This window comes from Myotis nattereri (genome assembly GCF_964212035.1).
Source record: "Myotis nattereri genome assembly, chromosome: 3".
Lineage (NCBI taxonomy): Eukaryota > Metazoa > Chordata > Mammalia > Chiroptera > Vespertilionidae > Myotis > Myotis nattereri.
Genome location: NC_138077.1, coordinates 180,768,163 through 180,787,581, shown reverse-complemented (window position 1 = coordinate 180,787,581; position 19,419 = coordinate 180,768,163). Strand labels below are relative to the sequence as shown.

Here is a 19,419-nt window from a genome sequence, read left to right as displayed (position 1 = left end):
AATATTTGTTAAATGATTGCTCAAGAGCCATAATCCCCCTTAATCTAGGTTTCTGGTATGATTATCTTTCCCACATTCCTAAACTCCATTACATTTTTTAAAATATATTTTTATTGATTTTTTTTTTGAGAGAGAGATAGAGAGAAACATTGATTAGCTGCCTCCCACATTCACCCCAACCAGGGATTGAGCCTGCAACCTGGGCATGTGTCCCAACCAGGAATCGAATTGGCAACCTTTCAGTGCACAAGATGATGCTCAACTAACTGAGCCACACTGGCCAGGGCTTAATTACATTTTATTGTACTCTTATATCACTGTTCCTAAAGTATAGGCCTTTGACATTCACAATTTTAATATTTGCTAGTTTTAATATTTAAGAGTGACTCCAAAGCCATGTGGTGACCTAAGATTTAATTGAGGCTGCATGTGGAAATAAGGTACTTGGCTAGTCAGTGAACCTAGCTGACTGCCCAACAGTCCCATCTCACCTGATCTGATTCTCAGCTCTTGGTTACATAGGGAGTCACATCATCACTGTGGAATTCAAGATTCCCAGGAAATCTTTTAAGACTCCTCCTATTTTCTCCAGCTTTCATCATTCTGCTTAACCTCCCTTTGGAGTTCATGCTTACCTGTATCTATCTCTTTAATTATAAGAAGGGCTATTGGAAGAGGAACCCTCTTTCCCCCCCTCTATGAGGAAGACTGTCCCTGGAGATAGAAACTTCCACTGCAGACCTGGGTAGGATGCTTTAGGTCTTAAGAATGAACAAGTCTCCCCTAACCGGTTTGGCTCAGTAAATAGAGTTGGTCTGCGGGTCCCAGGTTCGATTCTGATCAAGGGCATGTACCTTGGTTGCGGGCACATCCCCAGTAGGGGGTGTGCAGGAGGCAGCTGATCTATGTTTCTCTCTCATCAATGTTTCTAACTCTCTATCCTTCTCCCTTCTCTGTAAAAAAATCAATAAAATATATTTTTTAAAAAAGAATGAACAAGTCTGGGTCGCATGAATTTTGACCTTGGGTACATATTGTCCGAGCTAATTGCAGCTAGCGACTCAGAACAGCCTGTGATTGGATTTGTGTGTCTATCTGACTCCAATGTGAAGTATTAGCAAGATCCACTTCCCAGAAGACTTGAGCCATGTGCGTCATCCTAGCTTTTACCAGTAATAAGACTGTCATATTACTCCCCATCTCTCTGCCTCCTGCATTTATCTCTCTATTGAATTCAACCATAAGTTGGGAAGAAAAGGAGTATCATTTATTGATCTCCCTAGAATCTTAATACAAATTATTTGTTGTGTTTACTCTGTGCCAGGCATACTATGTTGATGCTTTCTACACATTGTTTTTTAAATCATCGCCAGAACATCAAGACAAATATAATAATGAAGGTACATATAAGCACCCCACTGCCTGAGGGCCTCAGAGGAGGGAGTTGAAGAGAAAGAAAGAAGAAAGAGAACAGTAATGTCAGGCCAGGCTCAAGAGTAGGGACAATGGCCTATAAATCCTTCACAAAACACAGAGTTCTTGAACCCTCAATAGAAGAATGCTGGACAGGCCTGCCAGTCCATTCCTGTCTTTATAACAGTAATCCTAGACACATGAGACACTACTTGACATACAAGCCTCATTGGTGGGATTGGGAAAGAGAATATTCTATCTTTCCACAATGGAGGCCCCTGCCACCACTTCCCAGGCCTGTGGTGAGCTGGTGTGGAGAAGGCCATCAGCTCAACTAGTCTTTTAAATTGTAAAAAAAAGGCTGAGAACACCGAGCCTGAGAACCCCAGCTGCAAGCGGGGGGATGAGACCTAAGTCACAGTTCAGTGATTCCTGAGCTCTGAGTCCCAGTGCCTGGGTTTAAAACAAGTCTATTATTTTCCTTCAGGGCCCTTACCACAGGTAAAACTGGGTATTTTTTATTCATGAACTTAGTATTTATCTCCCCTACTAGAGTGTGCACTCTGTGGGAGCAGGAAGAGGGTTTCCCCAAAACTAGCAAAATGCCTGGCACAGAGTGAGCACCAGATAAATGCCTACTGAATGAAAGAATGAAGTTTATGCCTGGCTCCGAAGAAGTTATTTGACATTTCTAACCTCAGTCATTCTTTAAGGAGGTAACTGCCTCCCTAAGTCAGAGGGAAGGTATGAAAGACACAAAGAGTGATTTAAAGCACATACGAGAAGAATTCACATGGCGGACACTATCCTGTGTCCTTCTGATCTACTCAAGACTTCACAGTTCTCCTTGGGTTTCCCATTCCATTTCTTCACTTGATCTTCACAACAACCACAAGGGAAGAGAAGCAAGAATTACTTTTTCCATTTGATAGTTGGGGGAACAAACCTGGGGAATTGATGGGTCATTCATACATATCACACAATAACTGTAGGGCAGAGCCAGGACTCCAAGTCCTAGGTCAGCTTGGTCCTCTCAGACCGGGATGCTTCCCTTGACCAGCACCAGACATAATAGCCCCTGCAATGGGCCTCACATAGAGGCAGTGAAAGGCCCTCTGCCGCTCTTCTCTTCCCACAGGTCTCCAGGGGTTGCTTGGCAACAAGCACCCAGCAGTAAGTGGCCTCTAGTCAGGTTTGTTGCTGTGGAGCTTCCAAGTCTCCCTCCCTTCACACCTGTTCCTGCTCTCATTCGCTATTAATAAGACTTCTCTCCCCAGTATATTTCTCTCCTCTGATCCACAATAATTAACCTCCCAGGATACACAGAGGGCTCTCAGGACCCTATGTGGGGAGGGACCCCAGAGAACAAGGCACTACCAATGGCTTCATCATCCAATATCCCCCAGATATGATAGAAACTCCTTTTGTGAATGGTCCTGCTCAACAATGCTCATACCTTCTCTTTGTCCCTCTCCACCTTCCACCCTGACAATGGCCTTCTGAAATCCCCTGGGTGAGATCAAATGGGCTGGAGAAACTTAGAGGAATGCTTCATGCTGTGCTAGTGAGTCCCTGAATACTGTTCCAGCACTCCTAGAACCACGTCCGGGGAAACCTTGGGAGGGGCCCTGTCACTCTTTGCATGTGGATCAAGAGCAGAGAAAGAAAGGGACCTAAATTTTATTGTGTTCCTAATACTGTTACCACATTTAGATCCCCCAACAAGCCTGTCAGGCTTTTATCGCTGAAGATGTTATCTAATCACAGAAGTGAAGTAACTTACCAAAGCTCACACTGCTTAAAAAAAAAAAAATTACAGAAATTTTGCTTACGAAAGTAAATATATATAAGTAGATATGTATTTATTCCTCTCCCTATCCAATCAATTAATCATCAAATTCCGTAAATTCTAGTCCCAAATCTCTATCCTCATTTCCAACTCCTATGTCATTTTTATCTTAGTGTTATGTACCAAATGTTTGTATCCTCCCAAAATTCACATATTAAAGCCCTGACCCTCAGTGTGGCTATATTTGGAGATAGGTACTCTAAGGAAGTAATTAAGGTTAATTGAGGTCATAAAATTAGGGCCCTGATCTAATAGGATTAGTGTCCTTATAAGAAGAGCTCCCTCACTCTCTCCATGTGTACACACCAAGGAAAGGCCCCGTGAGCACACAGCAAGAAGGCAGCTGTCCTCTTGCCAGACATCAGCCCTGCTGGCACCGTGATGTTGGACTTCCAGTCTCCAGAACTGTGAGAAAACAAATTTCTGTTGTTTAAGCCATCTAGTCTGTGTTGTTTTGTTATGGCAGCCCAATGAAGCTAATAGACTTAGCTCAACCCCTTATAACTTACCCAAACTACTAGCTTCTTTGCTTCCCTCCCATCTACCCTCCAAACTGAAACCAGAGATTTTTCTAAAATGCAAATCTAACCTTGTTAAAACCCATCTATGGCTTTTCAATGCCTATGGTAATTGTCTCCAAATTTATACCCCTATTAAGTAAGAAAAATGTAGGCCTAGCACCCACAATATTTGTATATTTACTTAAATTACATATATATATATATATATATAGATATATATATATATATGTACTTCTACTGTACACAAAAGATGTTAAAATACATACAATGACATAAATACTATTTAAATGTTTAAACTTTAGTGTATTTATGAACAGTTCAGAAAACTTTTTTACAGAAAAGCACATATGCATACACACACCAAGAAAACCCTTTCCTCATTTCTTTTTTAGCAAAAGCAATGTCAAATCTAATTAGATCATCACTGATTTTACCTCAAAACATGGCTGACAATGAACTTGTGCTAGGAGTCAGAGAAATATCACTTCAGCCATTTTCTGCGCTTCATGTGGGCTCACTATAATTAGTGCAGTCTTCAACCAGAGGTTTCTTTGCAGGACTGTTTTAAGCCACATATCCATTGTGGGTTCATTTAGTTAAAATTAGGTAGTATAATCAATAAATCCACTTAACCAGGCACAGGAAAACAGCAAAAACTCACGATGGACTAAAAATGAATGAAGAGTGAGGAAGCCACCACTGCCAACCCCTTAGAAGGGCAGAATGACTATTGCTACCTAAAGATCTTTTGAATGTGTAATATGTGACCATCTAAAGTAGAGATCAAATGAAGACATTTTGTCAATATATATAGAAAATGTTAGTCTACATTTACTTTCTCTTCATAGACAAAGTAAACTCTAACAGTTTCTTCAGCTCCCTAAGGAGTCATCAAGCATTTACTCTCTGACCCATGGCAAGAACCTTCTGTTTGTTGTGCCATCTGATAGCCTCTCCAGAAAAGTTAACTCGGCACCCCATCCCTGCTCTTTCAGAGCCTGCTGTAGTTAAACTGTCTAGCTCACCATGCCCCAAATATCCTCTGTTCTCACACACCCCACCCTGCTGTGTGTTGGCTGCAAAGAAAATGTCAGATAACATAAGCAGAAGCACTTGGCACATAATAGGTACTTAATAAATGCTTATTGATTCTCACCATGAGGTAAATTAGATCAGTGGTTCTTCAATTTTAGCCTGCCTCAAAAACCACCTGGAAGGCTTGTTATAACACGGACTAGAGGTCCAGTGCACAAAATTCATGCACTGGAGAGAGGGTCCCTCAGCCCGGCCTGTACCCTCTCGCAGTCTGGGACCCCTCGGGGGATGTCCACCTAAGCCAGCAGTCGGACATCCCTCTCGCAGTCCAGGACCCCTTGCTCCTTACTGCCCGCCTGCTCACTGCTCCTTAGCACTGCTGTGGAGGCAGGAGAGGCTCCCACCACCGCAGCTGTGCTTGCCAGCCCTGAGCCCGGCTTCTGGCTGAGCAGCGCTCCCCCTGTGGGAGCGCACTGACCACCACGGGAAAGTTCCTGCATTGAGTGTCTGTCCCCTGGTGGTCAGTGCGCACCATAGCTACTGGTCGTTCTGGCTGTTCCGCTATAATGGTTGCTTAGGCATTTATTATATAGATTATTGGGCCATACCCCAGAGTTTCAGATTCAGTGGCTCAAAAGGGGCCCGAGAATTTGCATTTCTAACAAATTCCCAGATGATGCTGACACTGTTGATCCAGAGACCCCACTTCTAAAACCAATTAACTAAATGGTCTGTAGAGCTTCTGACATTTCCAATGATTTGATTCTTCAATGCTTTTAACAGAGACAAAATGAACAAAATAAACTTTTATCTAAAATATAGGTTCTACAAGGTCTAATGTGCTTCTCAACAGTATAGAGAAAAGAGCACATAATTTAGATGCAGAAGATCTAAGCTGGAATCCTACTTTATAGCTGTGTGGTCAACCTAAGGCAAGCTAATATTCTCTGACACTGAATATTTTTCCTTCTATAAAATAGGAGTATATTAAAATAATACCTGCCTCTTGGGGTTAATTACAAGGTAATATTAATATATTGAAATAATTTATAAAAAGAAAAGTACTGTATATGGACTATACCAATAAGATATATGTACTATGTATTAATGTACATTTAACAAGTTGAATAATAAATAATACATTTTGAATACTTAAAATCACAAATGCTCAAAATTTCTAATCTCAATGCTAATTCGTTATTGAAAAATATATGATCTACATGTTGCTATATCATCTCAACTATATATATATATATATATATATATATATATATATATATATATATATATTTTTTATTAGTACCAGTGGTAAGCACCAATAATAGTAGCTGTGATGGCCAGCTAACAAGACGGTCCCCCATGATCCTCACCTCCCAGGATTCATACCATTGTATAGTTTCCTTCTACATTGAATCAGTGACCAATAGAATACTTTAAGGCTGAGCAATAAGAGACATTGCCACTTCTCCTTTGAACTCTTGGTTCTTTCCAAGAGCTGGGGGAAGCCACCTGCCATGCCATGAAGAGATTTAAGCAGCTCTGTGGAGAGAGCCACATGGGAATGAACTAAGGCAGTGGTTCTCAACCTGTGGGTCGCCTAAGACCATCGGAAAACACATATATAATTACATATTGTTTTTGTGATTAATCACTATGCTTTAATTATGTTCAATTTGTAACAAAGAAATTGGGGGTCACCACAACATGAGGAACTGTATTAAAGGGTCGAGGCATTAGGAAGGTTGAGAACCACTGAACTAAGGCCTTCTAACAGGCCAGTACCACACATGTAAGTGAGCCACCTTTGAAAAGGATCCTCCAGCCCCACTCAAGTCTTCTGATGATTGCAACCCAAGCTGACACCTGGCTGCAAGCTCATAACAGGCTACAAGCCAGAAACTCTTAAATGTTCAAGTCACAAAAACTGTGCGGTAATGAATTATTATTGCTGTTTTAAGCCATCAGGTTTTGAAGTGATTTGTTATGCAGTGATAGATTATGAATACAATAGCTAACATTTATTGTGCATTAACTATGTTCTAGGAACTATATAAGCACCCATAGCCCTATGATGTAGATGCTAGCTCCAAAGCCTAGATTCTGTCACTATTCATACAGGCCAGAACAAAGCCTCTTAGGATAGTTAAGCAGCAGAAGCAACGGAGCCTCCAGAGGAGAGAAAGCTTATATAAAACCAGCAAGGGGCACTCCAGGAGCAAGACCAGCAATGGCATTACTGTCTGATGCTGTAAGACCCAGAAGTTCCAAACCGGCCCCACCCCCTAGCCCTGGTACTAGCAGACTAGTCCCCTGTCAGGCCAATCCTGCCCAAGATGCCTGGGACTCACCCAGATCTGCAGCTTCACTCGCTTCTCATTGCGATAGACTGTCTTCACCTTGAAGTCGATGCCCACAGTGCTGACGAAGGCTGGGGTGAAGGTGTCATCAGCATAGCGGAAGAGGAAGGAGGTTTTGCCAACGCTGCTGTTGCCGATGATGAGCAGTTTAAACATGTAGTCAAAATTCTGGTCGGAGGCATCTTTGACCCCGGCTTTACTATCGGTCACTGAAGCCATCTGCAGGAGAGACCTGTGGTCACTCAGGAACACATCTCTAGTGTCACCAACCTTTTAATGGTCACTCTGCCATTCACATACTCATTCCCCACCCCAGCACCACTGAGGAAACACACACTACTCAGAATCACCCCATCACTGCACCTGTCCCAGTGTTGTCTCAGGATTAGGTGGAACCCAGCTCCTCCCATTCATTCCTTCAGCAAATATTTACTGAGCACATTGCTCTGGGTCAAACCCTGTGCTGGGCATGGGGAATACAAATATGAATCAGACATGGTGTCTACCCTCTGAGTGGCCACAGATTAGAGTAAAAAAGCACATAAACTCATAGTAACAAAGTCTTGGCTAAGGAAGCCCACAAGAAGCATCTAACCGAACCTGGAGGAATGGTGGTCAAGGAGTGTCTCCTATGGGAGGCAGCTCCTGAGCTGAGTTGTGAGGTGGGGGGGGGGGGGGCGGGGGGAGGCAAAGCCAAAACAGCAAATACATGAACATTTCAGGAAAGACCCTGTACAAGGCTATCATTCTCATTTCAAAAACTTTTATGGCTCCCCACAGCTCTGAAGATCAAGCCCAATCTGTTCAACTCAACAAAGAACCAGAGAATAAACTCTCTAAACTTTATCTTCCCCTAAGTCTTCTCCCTACCAACCTGTGCAACTTTATACCAGATTACACACTTTACTCCAAACATGCAATATTTCTTGCTTTTGTCCCATTAGATATGTATTCTTTCTTTCTGCCTAGACATTCTTCTCCTAATAAACTCCTGCTCACCCTTGTAGGTCCGATGAAGTCTCCCCTACCCGTGCACGGCCGGGCATGCACTCCTGCCCTGTACTCCCAGGGCACTCTAACAGCACTTTCTACTGTTTCAGAACTGTTCACTATTCTAGCTCCTCCTTTAGACCAAACATCTGAGACTTAAAGTACTTCGTTTCTGCCTCTCTAGCTTCTAGCACAAGTCCTAGTACATGATCGGCACTAAGTAAGTGTGCCCTGAATTAATAAGAGTCACGTCCTCACTCTGGGGCCCAATCTCACCATCTGGAAAACGGGGAGAACAATTTCTGCCCTGCTCTCCTCACAGAGCTGTTACAGGACTCAAATACGGTAACAACGAGTAAGGCCTTCATAAACTGGTAAACCCCACACAGGTGTGAACATAAGTCATTCTTATTCCAAATCCTTCAAAACATAGATCCTTTGTTTATTGACTGATTCATTCAGCAGTGTTTAGTACATGCCAGGGCTTCCCTGGAACCCCAGCCCTCTCAGGCCTGCCACCCAACCTCCCTTTTTCTCGAACACTTGAATCTGAACCCTATAATCCAGCACTTGGTCCCACAGTCTTTGAGTGTTTAATTGCATTTTCTACATCTCACCAGCTGTAGGTACCCTGCTTCTCCCTATGTAATCTCTTTTTGTGTTCAGCGTTGGGTACTTAGACGTGTTGGGTGAGTAGTCAGGGGACGGTAGGAAGACAGCCCTAATGTAAGGTAATGTTCAGGTGTCACTCTCTTTAGGAATTCCTGCTAGGAGTGAGACTGGTGAATTTATCTCAGTGAGCCTCTCCAGTGAGTTGTAAGGTTAAAGCTCTGCTGAAGAAAGGTCAGACAAATACGTGGGATAATTTATTAGAAGCCCTTTAAGAATTCTTCGTTAAATATGCCACCACTAGCCTGTGGTGGCCTCTGTTCTCTCCTCTCTTTTCTCCCAGCCTCAAGCCTTTATCTGAGACCCGCAGCCACATTTCCTGTATCAGTCTGCTCCATGGCAAGCCTCACTCGGCAGGCACAGAACATTCCCTGGACCCCTGGCAACTGAAGCATAGCATTCGCATGGAAGAAGAAAGTGATATTGGAGGGAAGGGTGCTTAAACTGTCTCATAGCCCTAACTTATCCATTTTTCATGGTACAAGATGCAGAGCCTATTTTAAGAATTGGCAAAGGAATTATGCTTTTTCTAACTAAAACAAGGGAAGCAACCACAATGCCCTCACACTATCCTCTGCTCGGCTGCCAACCATCTTTATTTACAAGAGAAAATTCCAATTTTGAAAGTGTAAAAATTTAGAAAAAAGCTTAAAAGTATAAAGAGAAATTTTTAAATGACCAGACATCCCCTCCACTCAGAAACTGCCATTGTTGCCCTAACCAGTTTGGCTCAGTGGATAGAGTGTCGGCCTGTGGACTGAAGGGTCCCAGGTTCAATTCTGGTCAAGGGCATGTACCTTGGTTGCGGGCACATCCCCAGTAGGGGGTGTGCAGGAGGCAGCTGATCGATGTTTCTAACTCTCTATCCTTCTCCCTTCTTCTCTGTAAAAAATCAATAAAGTATATACATATAAAAAAAAGAAACTGCCATTGTTAACATGTTAAGTGTATTTCTTCCCTTCTCATGCAATAAAATGCCATCTATTTTAAGTTATATCTTATTTGTTAATTTAAAAAGTAATACACACATTGAAAATAATTCAAATAAATGTTTACTATTTGTAAGTACTACTTTATCACCATCTGCAGTTTGCATTATTTTCTTAATTTTTAGCATAAAAGTAAGTAATATGGAACCTAAAGGTTTACAATGAAAAAACAAACAACAAAAAACTCCCACTTGGGCGGGGGGGAGGCAATGGGGGGATAAGGACACATATGTAATACCTTAGTCAATAAAGAAAAAAAAAAAACCTCCCACCCGTGATTCCCAATCTCCGGTCCCTCTTCTCAACAGCAAACATGTTACCAATTCATTAATCCTTCAGAGACAGTCTTTGTAAATATAAGCATAGAGGTCTGTTTATATTTTTATCTGTGTATAATGATAACATACTATACATTCTAGTCTATATTTTCTACGCACATTTTAACAGCTATTTTCACTAGTTTTGTACCCTGCTCCTTTTCACTTAACATTGTCATATTTTACTAGACTTTTAAAACTCTTCATAAATATCATTTCAATTGACTGTTACATTATATTACATCTAAGGATGTGTCATATGACCAATTTTTTAATGTTATATATTTGTTATTTTTATATTCTTATTATAAACTAGAGGCCTGGTGCATGAATTCATGCAAGGGTGGGGTCCCTTGGCTTGGCCAGCGATCGGGCCAATCGGGGACACAGGAGGTTGTCTGTGAGAGTGCACTGACCACCAGGGGGCAGCTCCTGCATTGAGCGTCTGCCCCTTGATGGTCAGTGCATGTCATAGCAACTGGTCATTCTGTTGTTCGGCTGCTTAGGCTTTTATATATAGATTAAAACACAGTGACCATTTCTTTACATAAATACTTGTTCAATTTCCTGTTTATTTCCTCAGAAGTGATCTTAGAAGTGGAACTGCTGGTCAAAGAGTAACTTTGCTAAAACATAGATATGATCCATACCTCAATTTTATGTTCTTTTATTTTATCCTCTAAATAAACCTGGGAGATAAAATTGAAATGAAAAAATTATTATTTCCATCTGATCAAGAAGGAAACTGAGAGCCAGACATTAGGAGGATTTGCCCAAGCCTCATAGCTACCGGCTGAGACTAGACCTAGTGCCATGCAGCAGTGTTATGGGAAAGTTCAAAATCCCAGGCCAACTCCTCAGCTGAATTTCTTGGGCAAGTCAAGTGGCCTCTCTAAGCCACAGTATTTTTACCTTAAAATAGAGAAAATACCACCTATTTCACAGACCTGTGGTGCAAATATGTAAATAATCTGGCATAATTTCCTGGCCCATGTGAGGTACTCAATAAATATTATTTCACTGGCCCCTTTAATTTACCTCTGCAGTCAAATCTTGTTCAACTACCCACTCCCTGATCTGGGCTACATTATTTGAGCTTGTTTTACAATTAACTATCTGCCTCCTCTCCTGGAATAAGCTGAGTTGTATCCATCCTTACACCTGTCAATACTGGATCTATAGTAAATCCTTAGGGCATATTATTCCTTTCAATAAATGTTTAGTGAGCATTTGCCATGTGCCAGACTATCAATGTAAATGTTATATTATTGGTCTTCATTTTTCTGATGCAGCTATTTACACTCTTAGATTCCTGGAATTAGGAGGGATTTTGGAGTGGCAGCTTTATCACAACAAAAAGCCTAGCTCCTGGTCCAGCTTTCCCAGTAACTCAATGTAAATGTATGAACTTGGGTAAGTCACTTAAACTCTGAGCTTCAGTGTCCTCATCTATGATATGATGATATTACCTACCTTGCAAGGCTGCTGTGAATTTTAAACAAGAGGATGTATGGAAGTGTGTTTCACTGTGTAGATAAAACTGCATGTGGCCTCATGTAGAATCAGCCTTTATTAGCTACGTCTGCCACAGGTGTGAGAGTGAGGAGCTAGGCAAGAGTAAAAAACAGTTTCAATTCCTGCCTGATCCACTCCCCTTCATTTTACAGGTCAAAATTTGAGGCTCCACAAAGAGAAGTGATTTGTCCGAAGTCACATAGCAAGTCATGAACAGAACTTCTGTGATCTAATGACTCCCTGATTAGAGTGGACTTAGAGGGGAAAAAAACTGCAACAATTTTAGAGGGAGTAAAGAAGCATCCCCAGCCCGGATGATGTTGCTCAGTGGTTGAGCGTCAACCTAGGAACCAGGAGGTCACAGTTCAATTCTCGGTCAGGGCACATGCCCAGGTTGTGGGCTCATCCTCTGTATGGAGTATGCAGGAGACAGCCGATCAATGATTCTCTCTCATCACTGATGTTTCTATCTCTCTCTCCCTTTCCTTTCCTCTCTGAAATCAATAAAAATATATTTTTAAAAAAGCATCCCCAGCACCCTGAGCATCTCTATCCTAGCACTTGCCACACTGTTCTATGTGCACACAGCGTAGCTTTCCCAGTAGGTAGTGTGAGATCAGGAAGAGGCAGAGGGCAGAGAGGTTCAGTTGGAAGGCACGTTCAGATGTAAGCCCCCAAAGGGATCTTTTCAAGATGGGGCTACCCAGACACTTGGAAGGAGGTAAAAAGCATCCTAGCGAGCAGCTGCCCGAGGCAGATTGAAGCAGAGAGGTCACTGCACAGGGCGCATGCAAAACCACACTTGTGAGATAAGGATCAAACACATCTTCCCTCTCTTTTGTGACAGTTACATAAATGATAGAGCCTGGTAGCTCACTGTCTCCGTGACAAGCCATAGAGATGAAGGCCCAGGGACCATCTGGGAAGTCATCCCTGGTTCCTGGCTAGGCAGCGAAGAAAATGGCTCCTCTAAGAGTTGGTGTGAGAAACAAATAGTGTGTTCAGTCTGATAGGCAGCAGAAATAAGCACCTAAGAAGCCAACTTCAGCCAATAAAGGGGGAGGGGAGAGGAGAGGAAAGAGAGCCCTAAAAATCCAGCAAGAGGAGATCAATTCAATACATGCAGTGAATAGATGAACTCTCCTGATGGAAAAAGCATATGATTGAGTCAGAAGACCTGGGTGAGCCTTTGCTCTCTCCGCAGTTGTGTAACCTTAGGCATATCACACCCTGGCCTCAGTTTCCTCATCTATAAAATGAGTTAATAAAATGACTCCCTGGCAAACTGTTGTAAGAATTAAAACCCGTCTATGGGCGAGTGCTTTATAAAAACTCTTAATCTTTTTTTTTTTTTTTTTTTTTTTGTCTGTGTGCTTCATGTTTTCTTATCTCGGGTCATCCTGGGTAGTGGAAATAGCCTGGGGTTCCAAACCAAACAAACTAGATTCGGTTTCTGTGTCTATCATTTATTATCTGTGAGATCTTGGCAAGAAATTTCACATGACTAAGACACAGTTTCCTCATTTGTAAAAGCATTATTGGGAAGACCGTAGTGAATGTTGGAAAAGCATGTAGGTAGTATATGACCTATAAGAGGTGCTCCCATTGGGAACTTTTATCAATGAGGAATAAAGAGGGAGTTGGGCATATGTGGGCCTCACCCTAGTATATGCAACCTCCTCCCTAAAGCCATACTCTACTAATTTTTCTAATTCAACCTTTCTTTAGGTCATTCCCCACTGACAACTCATCACCACCACCCAGCATATCTCCTCATTGTTTCCCCACAGAAACAGCTGCCATTTTTTGAGCACCTACTAAATGCCAGGTATTTTCAATACATTCTATCTTGCATAAATAGAAGCTTGGAAAATGTTCACTTCCTTCTTTCTCCAGGATGGAGACAGCCATGGGTGTGGTCACTGACAGAATGTAGGCACACTTGTATAATAACATAGTGGTCTTTCTCTTTTGTACAGTGCTTTATAGATTATGAAAGTTCTTTCCCCCCACATTATTATATATAATCTTCACAATAATTCTTGGGGGGTAGATAAGGAAATTGAGGCAGTAGTACAACCACAGCTCAATTATTCATTCAGTCAACATTCACTGAGCACGTACTATGAGCCAGGCCCTGTGCTGCACTCTGGAAAGATGAAGAGGAACCGTAAGGAGTTCAAGCTTCGATGGGAAACCTTTTTAAACATCCTATAGGTTACTGTTGCCTCCTTTCATATCATAACGCTTAAGAAAATGAGGATGTATCTCTTGGGCTAGAGATCATTTTTGAATTTAGCCTTCTCTCATACTGTTTCCTCTGATAGGAACATACTTTATTCTACTACAGGCTAAATCCTTCATGACGAGAAAGTCATCCCTAACCCATCATCCTCTAACAAAATGTCTCTCCTCCAGCTAACACAGCACCAGGGCTTCTATTACCACAGACAGGGCTTTTCAGGGACTTCCATTGTTTTCTACCCTTTATAGGCACAGAACAGGTGGGCATCCACCTGTACACACACACACACACACACACACACACACACACACACACATCTAATTTCATTCACTATCCCCCACCCTTTTCCATCTGGATTCTGAGAAATTGGGATGGAGGGCCCTGTCTTCCTCCCATCTCCCTCCACATTTCTAGTAGCTTCCAGAGGCTGCTGCCCTGCTCTCCTTCAAGTCTCTTCTCACACCTGGACTCCAAAATAGTCAGCCTGTGGATGAATTTTCCTGTCCATGGTTCTCTTCGTCTTGTCGCTGATCACAGGTGGCCGTGTCATGGGGTCCAGGGTCTGGGTCCCCTTCGCAGCCTTCTGAGGAGCTAAGACACTGCTACAGCCTGGGTTCCCATGGACTCCACTTTGGTCCCCCATCACCTTCGCACTCTCGTACCTCTTCCCCAGCCTGACCTAGCGCACCCACCACCCGAAACTCTCCAAGTTCCCTGACAGCTCCTCCACTCAGCCACCAGATGCCGGCTCTATTGCAGTGCATCTCCACCCTTCACCTCTGACCGGGACTCAGGTGCCCACTCCCCAAATCCAAGGCCCCTACCCTCTCCCTCCATCAGCTCCCCACCCTTTCCTCTGCAGGCTGGCCGGTGGGGTAGAACAGCCCGAGGTCCCACCTCCCCATTCTTCCAGGCTTCCCACCCCCAAGCCCAACCTTCGCCCCCACTCAGGTTACCCGCCTTGCCGGTACCCAGCTGGGCACGGCTCCCAGCTCTCCGCCCTCAAATCTCCTGTCCCCGGCCAGCAGCCCTGGCCCTGCCCAGAGCCCCCTCCCCTCATCACCTCTCTCCTCTCCAGCTCCAAACGACCCCCGCTGGCCAGGTCCCTCCCTTAGCTGGTCACCTCCACGCCCCCCCACCACCACCACCTCCCCTCTGCTGCTTGGTACCCTCAGCTCGCACTGCCCCCGCCCCAAGCTCTCCCTCCTCGCATCTCCCCGCCCCCAACACCCTCCGTTTCCCCCTCACTGCGCTCCAGCGGCCGTTCACCATTTCCCCCAGCCCCTGCGCCCCCTTGCTTGCTCCTGCACCCCCCGCCATCGGGGCTCCCCTGGCCCTCACGGTCCGGGTAGACCCTCTCTCAGCGCCCCCTCCTCAGGCTACACGCCCCTTCACTGCGGCGGTGCCCCTTCCTTAGGGGTGCCCCTTCCTTAGGGCCACCCCCACCCCCTTCTCCTCGGGGTCCCCTCCGCTACCCAGAGCTGCTTCTCAGCGCCCCGCGTCCAGGAGCGGTCCTCCCGGGTGGGGCGCCGGGGCCGCGCCCCTTACCTGGGACTCCGGGTGCGGGAGAGCAGTTTGCTCCCCAAAAGCTCAGCGGGACGGCCGACCCGGCAGCGGGCAGCGGAGGGCGCAGCGGGGTGGCGGAGCCAGGCGCTGCAGGTCCGAGCGGGTCTGGTCAGGTCCTCACACCAGGACTTGGGGCTGAGGCTCCCGCTGCAGCTACGGCCCCGTCCAGGCCCCACCCATGTCCCGCCCAGGGGCGGGGTTCGTGTTAGCCCCGCCCCATCTCTGTTGCCCACAGGTGTCCATGTATCTCGGGGGCCCTGAGCTCCCTAATGTCAGGGTGAAAATTGTGATTCATCTTTTTTAATTTATTGATTAGGGAGAGGGAGAGGGAGGATGAGAGAGAAACACCGGTTTGTTGTTCCACTCGTTTATGCTCCATTGGTTGCTTCTTGAGTGTGCCGGGACCCACAACCTTGGCGTGTAGGGAGATGCTCCAACCAACTGAGTGACCCGGCCAGGACTCTGTGTGATTTATCTTAATCCTCACGCCTCGTTCCACAGACTGAACTTTCTAGGTGATCAGAGAGCTTTGATGAGAAAGTAGATGATGGTGGGTGCCGAGATTTGCCATTTCCAAAGCACTTTCCTGTCCCTCACATCACTTCATCCTCACAGAAGCCTAGGGAGAGATGCGAAATCTGAACTGCTGACTACAAGAGGAAACTAAGCCAGATACCTTGGCATTGTCCTCGACCCTATGCCCTACATCCCATCAGTCTGTAATAATACCTCCTTAACATATCCTACCGATCCCTTCCCTTTCTCTCCGTCTCCACTGCTCTCTCTCTGGTTCAGGCCTCCTCGCTTCTTGCCTGGACTAGTGCAACCGCTTCCTAATGGGTTTCCCTGCTTCCACTCTGCAATCCATCCTCTGCACCAGCAGCCTGAATGATCATTCTAAATGTCACCATATTGCCATCAACCTTGTTAGACAAAACTCAAAAACAACAAAAAACCCTCCAGGGGCTCCCCATCACCAGCAGCGGCCTAGAGTGAGAAGGCGTTCTGGCCTGGTCATCAGGAAGTCCCAACTCCACTAGAGAAGGCGGGTATATGAGGTAATTAGCACCGTACCCTCCCACCCTAACCTGGACTTCAAGTCTTCCTGAAGTCATGGAAGCAAGCTGCCGGCTTTGGTTTAGAATCATTGTCCTTTCCCACACTCTTCCCCATCTCAAATCTTAGAGGTCAGATACCAGAACCATTTCCCCCTCAGGTTCCATTATGACCCTATCTACAATTTGTCTCTCCAATTTGGGAACCACCCAATTGAAAGCCCCTCTCTGATCTACTTTTCTGTCAGACTCATTCTTATACTGTCCTGAGCTTCTCTCCCCAACTTCCACTCACCTTCCCACTGTCCATCTCCTGGCAGCCCTTTCTACTGTGACCCCTAGAATCCTGTCCCTTTGTCAACAAACTCCTACACTCTCTACGTCCTCAGAGAATAGTCAGATTAGTTTTTTGCCTTTATTGAAGTTTGACCCTCCTCCAAGACTTCTCTTGTAGCCCTCTACAAGAAGGCTTCTCACCTTTCCACTCCCCTCACATCATAGGACCAGGGGGCAGGGGCAGCACTGCCACTTCCATGCTTGTACAAAAGTTCCTTCTCCTTGGCGCTCCAGCCGTATTACCTTCTACCCTTCCTCATCACTGACCCCCAATTGCTTCCTATGCATTGACGATTTCAGCTCCTGGCTCCTGGTCATCCTCATTGGCCCCTGTCCTGCCATCCTCCTGGTGACTTCAGTAGCCATGTGGCTTCCTGATCCCTCAGTCCTTGGTCTCCTCTTCACATCACCTCGGCCACTGGCTCCCATGGCCACACTCTGATCTCTACAATCACCCAGAACTAGTGTCTCTGTGATCTTAAGAACAGATATTGTATGCTGCCTGCTCTCTCACTCCCTTTCTCCCACAAAACCCTAGTTTCCTCATTTCAAAATGGGTGTGATGATAATGATTATTCATTCTTCACAGGCATAATGAGCCAACATATAAAACCATCCTCTTACAGTTGCAAAACAATATGAGAACAGATGGTGTTGTGTTTATGTAGCCTCGGGTCTTCTGATTACTTTCTCCTTCTCCTTCCCCTGAAAGGCCATCTAGTGAAATGGAAAGAGCACAGACTTGCAATCAGACAGCTTTGGTTCCACCACTTACTTGCTGTGTGATCTTATGTAAATTACCTACTTTTTCTGACACAGGCACCTCATTCTCATTTGTAGAAATAGCAATAGTGAGAGCTAGCTCCCAGGGTCATTCACAATGAAGATCAAGTAAGAAAATGAGATAGTGACTGGCAAGCACTTGACAAAGTGCCAGGGACATAGTAAACACTTAGTAAATTGGAAACACTTTCATTATTACAACAGAAAAAGTGCTACTTCTAACCACAATTCCCTTCTAAGAAGGATACACCCTAACGCACAGAAGGCCCTTCGTCTTACTTAGGGTCCTGAGGAGTGTAAATATGTTAAGCGTAGGAAGAGAAAGCAGGAACACTAAATTGCTCTGTGTAAAATTTGAAGGACAATTTGAAGTTCACTCAGCAAAATGGGAAGGAGAGGTAATAAAGAGAGCCTTCACAATGGGAGATGGACTGGAGTTTTCAATATACAGGGGACAGGGAGACCAAAGAGAAGGCTGATCCAGTGAGGTCAAGAGATCATGAGCCCTAACTGGTTTGGCTCAGTAGATAGAGCATCAGCCCGTGGATCAAAGAGTCCCGGGTTTGATTCCAGTCAAGGGTACCTACCTTGGTTGCAGGCTCTTGGTTGCAGGCTCCTCCTGACCCAGGCCTGGTCAGGGCTTGTGCAGGAGGCAGCCAATCAATGTGTTTCTGTCTTTCCCTCTCTTTTCCACTCTCCCTAAAAATCAATGGAAAAATATCTTCGGGTGAGAATTAACAACAACAAAAGAAATCATGAGATCTGAGCTGGGAAATGCAGTGGGGTGTTAAAGAATGAAAAGGACAAGATTTGGTAGCTGATTAGCTCTACATTGGGGAGAAAAGAAATTGCGGCAACTAGGAGAGCACTCTGACTTGGGTGGTACCATTCCCTAAGAAAAAGGGAACAGAAGACAGCCCTGGGGGTCCAGAAGAAGGTTACAAGAAGTCTACTTGTCTATTTAGCTTTCTCACAGGGCTTGGTAAGGGAAGTAAATAAGTCGCGCACACACCCCCGCCACCACCGCCCCCCCAAACCTTTTGCAAAGGTTTAGTCTCATACTCCCCCTTGTGCTCTAAATAGGAACTGCATTCTCTCAGAACTGACCACTAACCATAGTGCTGAAATCAGCCAAAGTATAGGGGTTGAAAGAAAAGGAACTAACATTCCACTGTATTTATACAGCAATTGTTTATCCATTCATCTACTGACACACACTTGAGATGCTTCCACCTTGGCTTTTGTGAAAAAATGCTTCTATAAACATGGGTGTGCAAATATCTACTTGAGTTTGTGCATTCAGTTCTTTGGGATATATACTCAGAAGTGGAATTGGTGGTCAAATGGTAATTATTTAACTACCTGAGGAATCTTGGAAAACTACTTTTTGGAAAATGAGGATCTTGATATCAATTCACTGGGTATCAATTTCTGTGCTCATGTATCTCTTGTAAAGTCTTTGTTCTCCAGCTTGAAAACTGTTCTGAGTTACACCTTAAAATATAAAGGAGGCTACAAAGTGTAGTGGGAAAGGCATGAGTTTGGAGTAAGACAGGGATGGTTAGAATCCAGCACTTAGTCTAGATACTGAGGGCAAGCCACTCCTGTCTCCAAGATTTCCTTTTCCATAGAATTAGGCTAATATTACCTATCCCACAGGACCACTGATGGAATATAAAGAGAACAGATGAAAAGAACCTACCACAGAGGGGACAATTCACTTAAAAGCACATTGTTTTGGGACCTTGCACAGAACAGAGGACTAGCCCCCTGGCCTAG

The 19,419-nt window shown here is 44.5% G+C and overlaps 1 protein-coding gene across 1 annotated transcript in view; it reads right to left on the bottom strand.

Moving 5' to 3' along the window:
* RAB3B (RAB3B, member RAS oncogene family) overlaps nt 1–15,655 on the bottom strand; it is a 65,350-nt gene extending 49,695 nt beyond the window's left edge. Inside the window, exons 1-2 of the mRNA XM_081087149.1 lie at nt 15,449–15,655; nt 7,167–7,394 (exon numbers count right to left, since the gene is read on the bottom strand). Of these exons, the coding sequence (XP_080943275.1) occupies nt 7,167–7,394 (228 nt within the window). The 5' untranslated portion in view covers nt 15,449–15,655. The remainder of the gene's footprint in view (nt 1–7,166; nt 7,395–15,448) is intronic.
* Between the last annotated feature and the right edge of the window lie 3,764 nt (nt 15,656–19,419).